This window comes from Solanum dulcamara, chromosome 9, assembly GCF_947179165.1.
Source record: "Solanum dulcamara chromosome 9, daSolDulc1.2, whole genome shotgun sequence".
NCBI classification, from domain to species: Eukaryota; Viridiplantae; Streptophyta; class Magnoliopsida; order Solanales; family Solanaceae; genus Solanum; species Solanum dulcamara.
This window is the reverse complement of record NC_077245.1, coordinates 9,493,014-9,502,138: the sequence shown is the minus strand read 5'-3', so window position 1 is coordinate 9,502,138 and position 9,125 is coordinate 9,493,014. Positions and strand designations below refer to the sequence as shown.

Genomic DNA, 9,125 nt, shown 5'->3' with positions numbered 1-9,125 from the left:
TACTTCTTCTTCTTTTTCTTTTCAATCTAGAATTATAACACTAATTCCTTACTCATATATGCAATCATTAATCTTAGCAGAAAACGTAACCGACTATTACCTGAAGCGTCCGCCGAAGCCACGTTCAATTCCTTTAGTCTGAGGGTTTGAAAATTAATTGTGTTGTAAATAAAAACCTTCTTTAACTTATTTTAATAAATAGGTCAAGTGGTATATGAAATTAAATAAATTAACACTTTAGCCCACCAATTAAATTAGTTATCTAAAGTTACCCCTCAACTAAATAACCGTAGTTACTGAATAGTCTAAAATTTATAATTTAATTTTTATTTTCATTTTTTTTTCGGAGAGAGTATTTTATGGAAGAGAGATGACTCATTCTCAAAATGACCAAACGGGTCATCACATGCCTGTATACATACATATTCTAAAAACCGTATATCCAAATTCGTACATAAGTATGCACAAGTCATCAACTGATGAATTCATGTATTTGTTCATAGCGTTAAGGCCCTTGATGAGGGGGTTTCAGTTTTGTCGACCAGTAGTTGTTGTTGACGGTGCACATCTTGATGGACCTTATAAAGGGACGTTTGTATCAGTTAGCACACTTGATGGGGCATGTATTACTTTCTTATACTGTTTCTTATTGAATAATAGTGTGTCATCTCATTTTTCACGTTTGTTGTGATTCTGATGAATTCTAATAACTATTATATCGCTATTATTGATTTATTAGGTTGCATATTGCCGTTGGCGTATGATATTGTTGATACGGAAAATGATTCATCATGGACGTGGATTTTTCAGAATTTCAAGAATGCATTTGGAGAGAGGGATAATATGTGTGTTGTATCAGATAGGAATGAAAGCATAATCAAGAGTGTAAGCATGGTATTTCCCAATGTTCCTCATTTTGCATGCATATGGCATATATGGAAAAATGTGTGTACTAAATACAGAAGGAGCAAAGCTGTATTAAGTGACATCTTCTATTCAATGGCCAAGGCATACCGAAAAGATGAAGTCGATAAATTAATGGCCAAAGTTGAAAGAATCGATCAACGGGTGGCACAATATTTAAAAAATGCAGGATACAAAAAGTGGTCAAGGGTTCATGCCACTGTCAACAGGGGTAGAATGATGACTTCTAACATCGCAGAATGTATCAATGGATGTCTTGTTGAAGCACGAGAGCTGCCTATAATTAACTTTTTAGAGCAAACGAGAATGTTATTTGGTTCTTGGAACTGCAAAAATAGAGAAATAGCATTATACAAAACATACTTTGGGTAGAAAATTCAAAGATATCCTAGTTTCAAACACGATCAAGTGTTCGAGAATGAAGGTACATGATACATACTTTCTGACACATATATACTGATACATCAGTTCTGGTACATGATAGATACTTTCTGATACATACTTTTTGATACATATATATTGATACATCAGTTCTGATACATCATTTCTGTAATTGAATCATACTTTATGATACATATATGTGATATTTATTTCTTGGTGGCTGATGATTCATCAGTTATGTATAACATGTGCTAATTAAATAATGAAACTTCAATTATGATACATAAGTTCTACATTTGATACATAAGTTCTGATACATATATGTAAAGATTATTTTCCTTCAGGCTGATGATTAATCAGTTATGCATAAATTGTTCTAAATATATACTGATACATCAGTGTAGATACATTATTTGTGTAGATGATACATAAGTACTATTAGATATATGTGAAGTTTATTTATATCAGTTTGTTGCTTCGTCATTCAAGTATAGCCTGTGCTCATTATATACTGATATATCAATTCGGATACATCAAATGTGTAGTTGATACATAAGTACTGACACATATAAACATAACATGTTTAAAATACATACTGATACATCAGTTCTGATACATCATTTTTGTAATTGATACGTACTTTCTGATACATATATGTGAAATTTATTTCTTGTTGGCTGTTGATTCATCTGATATGTATATCCTGTGATAATTATTACCCTTTTGTGTATGTGAGGAAGCAGTACTGATACATAAATTTGAAATATAATTCCTGCAGGTTGTTGCTTCATCAGAGTATCTTTATTCTGTTTACGAATTAGGTATAAGATACATTGTGTGTCTAAAGAGAAAACACATGCACTTATGGTAGATTTCAACTAGACGAGATACCATGTCCACATGCAATTGCAGTGTTGAAGAGCAAGAACATTACTGACCTGCACCCATATTGTTCTAATTACTACAAACCAGAGGTGTTGGCAAATACTTATGAATTACCAATGGTTCTAATGCCAGATAAGAAAGACTGGACTGCTCCAAAGGAAATTTTGGAAGAAATTGTCTTGCCGCCAATATACAAAAGAATGCCAGGAAGACCAAAGAAAGGGAGAAAAAAGTTCGCTAATGAGAAAATAACAAGTAGCACAAATTCTTGTGGACGTTGTGGCCACGAAGGCCACAACAGAAAGACTTGTAATTTCATTCCTAAATAGATATGATGTTTGTGGTATCTCAGTGTACATTCTAATTGAATCATAAAATAACATCTATTATTATATTTTATATTTGAGTTTGACACGTGACATAAATATAAAAATCTTTTTTCAGTTGATATGTATCAAGATTAGAACATTTTATTGCTATAATTTTTTTTAAAATAAAATACAGGACGTCCATCGGTTCGCCATGACTTGGATTAATGAAATCTCACATGGTTTATTTTTTGGATTGTTATTTTCCCAAACATAAACATTCTTGTCTTTTCGACAACCATAATTACACAAGAGTTGTTGGTGATACATAAGATCCTATTTGATATAGGTTGTAGATTATCATATGCAGTAAATCTTGATAAATACGAATCTGATACATAAGCAAGATGTATCATATACGTTAACTCTTGAGACATAGAATTCTTATGCAAAAAATTAATGTATCAGAATCATTAAATATTGAGAAATGAGAATCTGATACATGTGCATGATGTATCATAATAAAATAAAACTTATCTCATGTATCAGAATTCACAAAATATGACACTTATGAATATTATACTCAATACAAGTTTGATACACTAGAATATAAAACATAAACTTTGATTTTATATTTGATTTTGACACCAGAGAAAAACATAGTAAATCTGATGTATGGAAATATTAAAACATATTAAATCTGATACAATCAATAAATCTTGAGAAATGAGAATCTGATACATGTGCATGATGTATCATAATAAAAAAACTTGATTCATGTATCAGAATTCAAAAAATGTGACACTTATGAATATTATACTCGATACAAGTTTGATACAGTAGAGTATAAAACATAAACTTTGATTTTATATTCCATTTTGACACCAGAGAAAAACATAGTAAATCTGAGGTATGGAAATATTAAAACATACTAAATCTGATACATTACAGTTTATGTATCAGATACATTGGAAGAATCAGAATCACCTAAAATGTTTACTATCAAAAAAGAATTATTGGACATCAATCAGTTCTCCTTGGTTTAGAGATATGTCTCTCCTTGGTTTTTTTGGATCGTCGTTATCGCTAACATAACCATCCATGGCCTTCTGACAACCATATCTCCATAAGAGTGCGGCATATCTTGAACGGAAGAATTCAGCGTTTAGTCCGGTATTTGGAATAGAAATTCCATCACTAAGATATTCAGCAAACATGGCCAGGAAAACTCCACAATCCCTGCAAATAAAGGAATACATGAATTTAAAAAAAGTAAAATTGACATATGAATGATTTAGGTATACATAGCCGATGTTAATACTCACAAGCTGCCATTTCCCTGTTGCGCAATTCCTTCAACATACTCAACTGCTAATGGGTGATGTGGTTCAAGCATGTTACCGGTTGATTTGTCCTTGTATGAATCAAGAGACGACCAATCAGTACGTTCGTTGTTATCAAAGAAACCACTGTTTTACAGGTATGTTGGTAGCATTGCTGCTATCTTTTGGATCTCTTGGGAAGGGTTGCTACTTCTTCGTCTAGACGATGAATCATACACACGTATCAACCTCTCTTTCAACACAACTACCGCAAGAACCCAATGAAAATCCATGTCGCAGTTTACTGGAATGTATACCTCATCTACCAAATACCAGGGCAAACCGGCTGGTATTGAGAAACCTCTTATTATGTTCTTCACGGATCTCTCTTGATGAGCTGTAATAGTGGCCCTTGCCATATCTTCTTGTGTAGAAATGTTAGGTGGAAGGTGATAGTAGTGTGTGTGCGCATATTCGATGTAATTTTTGAAAATGCAGTTTGTCGTTGTGTATCGATACCGATTGCTCAACTGCATCTTCGATTTCTTCCAAAGGTAGTAAAATATTACATCGATGTGCTGCACATTTTAAGAAAGTATTAGTTATATAACAACTAGCATCATGTATCAGATTATGTATGTATCAAATACATTTATCTATCTATGTATCAGATACATTAATATGTATGTATCAGGTAGTTAGTATGAGTTGTATCATATTATTTATGATAAAATTTTTACCTCATCGTTCCAGCATCTGTCCGGCTGTGACATTAGGTAGAACCAGTTCTTATCTTTAGGAAATGCCACAATAAAGTCCATTTTTTCAAAGCCGAATAAAGAGCACTTAGATCTGTAATGATCCTCCTTCGAATTCCTGAATGGAAACTTGTAGTTTAATAACATAACAAATATAATACACGACTTGTATGGGTATAAGTTGAATATGTCATACTTACTTGTTGCCATGTGATTTTAGAAGTTCTTTATCTATCCATTGAGAGTAGTCTGTGACAAGCTCGGAAGGGGGTTGATAGCATATACCAAAACCTTCAAAAGGGTGTGTCTGATGCGTAACATCTGACAAATTTTCCTTTCCCTTTTCACTTGACCCAAAGTTTGAAAGATACGGCGACTGTAAGATCTTCGAAGGAATCCTGCTTCTTCGAGATGGTGTCTTTGCATCGTCAGACAATACATTAGCTTTTGATGGAAGAGTGGTTGGTAGCTGGCTATCGCATAATAGACATTCATCCTGAACTTGCTCATGACTAACAGCTGTTAATGGCATGGCTGGTAATGGAAGTCCATATATTAGAGCATCTATCACATCCAGAGTTTCGATCGAAAATGGTGCTGAAGTATTGGATTCTGATGTGCTTGGTTTGATTTTTTCTTTTTCAATCTCCTCGACTTGCTCTTCTACTTTGGCAGATTTATCATCAGCTACTCTTCTATCTTTCTTTCCAGTGTTCTACACGTAATGTATAACGTCATTAAAAAAATTAATAATGTTGACTTTATCTCAGTAAAGAATCTGATACATTATCAGAATCAGCAATAAGCTGATCAGTATCTGCTCTTTGTGGTTCCATTTGGTGTGCTGATACATCCTTGACGGATGGTTCATCTTCCTGGAAACATAATAATATTTAGTTATGATATATATGTACTAAATATCTAGATATATATATATTTAAAGAGGTAGAGCTTATACAAAATATATATATAGAATCAAATTGTTCATCAATTTGTTTCTGATACATTACCTTTAATGTATCAGAATAAACTTGCTGATCAAATAATTCAGGAACATCTGCTGAAATGCTTTGTTCCGATATGTTGTCCACCTGAATTATCATGGTGGATGGTTCAGGTCCCTGAAAACATAATAACATTTACATTTGATACATGACAATAAAAAGTATCCAGAAGTTTAAAAGCATAAATATCAAATATTACATGATGTATGTACCTTAATATCTTCCTGGACATTAGATTTGTCATTTTTTTGGGGTGGGTCAGATTTATTTGCAAAATTGTGCACCTCCAATCCAGTAGGTGCTTCTTGTTGTTCAACCACATGGAATGATTGATCAAAATCATCTTTTTTAACTTGAGATGATGTGCCAGTCATTCGGTTCGCCATACTGTCGATGGCTTTTAAAATATCAATATGATTTGAATCCATTTTGTTCTCCAAACGCTTGAACTTTCGGTCAACCTTGATACATGTATATGAAAAATCAGAATGTATCACCTAATTAAAAGTATATTGTACGTGATACATCTTAAAGTAATAACTTACGTATCTCTTTAGAGACTTCTTTATGGACTTCTTCAATGCTTTGAATTGCATATGAATAATTCGATCCGAATGACCAAAAGATTCACCTCCTACAGCTGACTTCGCCCCTGGTACATTGTCAGGAGAAACATGCTTTTCTGATTCCTTTGGTGACTTTGCCCCCGGTTCATTGTCAGGAGAAACAAGATTTTCTAATTCATTTGGTGGTAAGAAATCCTTGTGCATGTTGGTTGTTTCTACTTGAATTGGCTTTTTAGCAGGGGAAGTCTTCATTCTCTTGGAAGGAGGTGGAGAAGATGTCTCAGCGACATCCCTGGATCTCTTTAAAAATTCAGTGGGTGGTGTTGTTGAAAAGTCCTCAAATCCAGTGACTTCATGAGGTTCTCTGAAATTGACCTTGGCAGCCGATGTTGAATCTTCAGGTTTCTATTGGCTGTCATGAACGACAATAGATTCCATTTTATGTTGAGATTGGACAATGTTGGAGCATGGATACTGCAAAAAAATTGAATAATTGATACATGTTAATGCTGATACATAAACATGATGTATCAGAAACATTAATCCTTCATACATGCTAAACTGATAGAAAAACAACATTATCTGATACATACATGCAGAAGTATCATGAGATGTAATTCTTGATACATTATAATTTGATACATAAGATAGAGTTTTCATGAGCTGTAAATACTGATAAATGAGTTTTCATGAGCTGTAAATACCATTCTGATACATACAATTATATGTATCAGAAAGGTTATATAAAATATATGTATAAGATACATTATATCTTGATATATTTATATCCTGATACATAAATATATGAGCTGATACATCTACTTTATGAATCAAATTATACTGTATCAAGGTCATGGATATATAATGAATTAGTGCATAAACGAATAATATTCAAAGCATGTACCTCACTGAAGATGGTAGACATGAAGGTCTCAAATTTTGGCTTCACGGCGACAACACACTAGTTAAGAATTCTGGGAATTTTATTACCCACTCTTACAGCAATTTCAGAGGGAACTTGAGATGCACATTCATATATCCAAACATTCAGAGCGTATGGCATGCCGCCTAGACGATACATTTGTTTGGCATTTGAAAACTCCTGACGCATTCCTTTTATCAATTTTGAATATGCTAATTTCCCCCATGGATATTGCTCATAACTATCATCTTCTACCATCTTGAAATCATCAACCGATATAGGTGCATCACCTAGTTGAGAAAAAACAAAAGTATGGATGAAATAGAGAATGACCATCTGAACGGCATCTTCGTTTGTTTTCCATTCTCCAACCAGAAAACGCTCAACGAAACGAGCTTTGTTGACCCCATTTTTGGCACCAGGAAAATATAAAGACAATAATCTACTTGCTTGATCATCAGAATACTTGAAGTCATTCATATTACCGGTACATCGCAAACCAGTAATGATAGCAAAATCATTTATTGTAAATCGCAGTATATTACCCTGCACATGACGAATGTGCAGTTCTTCTTTGTTTTTTTGGTCTACCTCAAAAAGTAAGAGGCATTTGATGATTTGCCCTTGAAAGTTGCAGTTTGGCATATCTAAGTAGTGACCAAATATAGATTGCCTAAATAACTTTATACCTTCTTCACCTATTGATGATTCAAAATCATCAAGAAAATTAGCCCTATATGTCATTCCGAATCTCAATGGGTGGGACGAGATCTTCTTGATGACGTATTTCATTCCCTGCATTGACATGAAAATGGTTAAATACAACTTGAACTCTATACATGGATACGATGTATCATATGCATTAACATATCTGATGCATAAGATGAGATTCTGATACATACAGAAGATGTATCAGAAACAATTATATATTATATTCTGATACATACATGTATATGTATCAGAATCATTAAAACTTGAAACATCAAAAAATGACACTTACACATGGTGTATCAGAAATAGTAAATCTCTAAAAAAATTGCATTTGAAAAAAATATTATGTATCTGATACATAAATGTATATGTATCAGAATCATTAAAACTTGAAATAACAAATACTGAGGCTTAAAGATGATGAATCAAAATTAGTAATTCTCAAAAAATTTCATATGAAATATACATTATGTATCTGATACATAAATGTAGATGTATCAGAATCATTAAACTTGAAATAACATAAACTGAGACTTAAACATAATGTATCAGAAATAGTAAATCTCAAATAATTACATTTGAAAAATACATTATGTATCTGATACATAAATATATATGTATCAGAGTCATTAAAAAATTAAAACAACAGAAACTGACACTTAATAATGATGTATCAAAAATAGAAAATCTCCAAAAAAAATACATTTGAAAAAGATAATATGTATCTGATACATAAATGTATATGTATCAGAATCATTAAAAATTAAAACAACAAACACTTAAACATGATGTATCATAAATAAAAAATATCCAAAAGATTTCCTTTTAAAAAGATATTATGTATCTGATACATAAATGATATGTATCAGAAATATTAAAACCTTCACAAAATTTTCATTCTAAAACAAAAAAACTTAATTGAACACATACCTTTGGGAGATTAGGGCGTGTTGTAACCCCTTCAATCTTTTTGTCTATTTCATTGGGTGCATGTTTAACTGTAGCTTTCGACTTCAAATTCTCACGTAGCTTATTCATCACTGCTGGATCGTTACGATGTTTGGATCTAACTTCGTCGTAACCTTCCCAAGACGAATCAGACCCGAGAGAAAAAAGAATTCGTTGATTTTTAGTGGACTGTTTGAGAGCATGAACGGAATCCATATGTATAAGCTAAGGTATGAGAAACACAAATAGAAAGATTTACAGAAGAAAGCAAATGATAAAAAATTAGAAGATTTTTCAAAGATTTTCAGAAGAAATCAAAATATACAAATTTTAGGAGAAATCATATTGAATGAGGATGAATTCAAATTCCATATAAGGAAAGATTGATACATTACC

The 9,125-nt window shown here is 32.5% G+C and overlaps 1 protein-coding gene across 1 annotated transcript; it reads right to left on the bottom strand.

The window, feature by feature from the left end:
* Window positions 1-3,511: 3,511 nt before the first annotated feature.
* LOC129903509 (uncharacterized) lies at window positions 3,512-7,550 on the bottom strand. Its single transcript, XM_055979071.1, has 10 exons — window positions 7,149-7,550; window positions 6,221-6,553; window positions 5,867-6,043; window positions 5,589-5,699; window positions 5,364-5,453; window positions 4,779-5,293; window positions 4,561-4,696; window positions 4,070-4,365; window positions 3,824-3,967; window positions 3,512-3,737 (listed from the first exon to the last, which is right to left on the bottom strand). The coding sequence occupies exons 1-10, from the start codon at window positions 7,548-7,550 to the stop codon at window positions 3,512-3,514; spliced, it is 2,430 nt and encodes an 809-aa protein (XP_055835046.1).
* Between the last annotated feature and the right edge of the window lie 1,575 nt (window positions 7,551-9,125).

Bases quoted from the DNA above. Each gene is read 5' to 3' on its own strand.
- LOC129903509 (XM_055979071.1), bottom strand. From the start codon at position 7,550: ATGAATGACTTCAAGTATTCTGATGATCAAGCAAGTAGATTATTGTCT. The intron at 5,294-5,363 runs GTATCAGATTCT...CATTACGTGTAG, and splicing joins TTATTGCTGATTCTGATAAT to AACACTGGAAAGAAAGATAG. The intron at 3,968-4,069 runs GTTGATACGTGT...CCTGTAAAACAG, and splicing joins GTAGTTGTGTTGAAAGAGAG to TGGTTTCTTTGATAACAACG.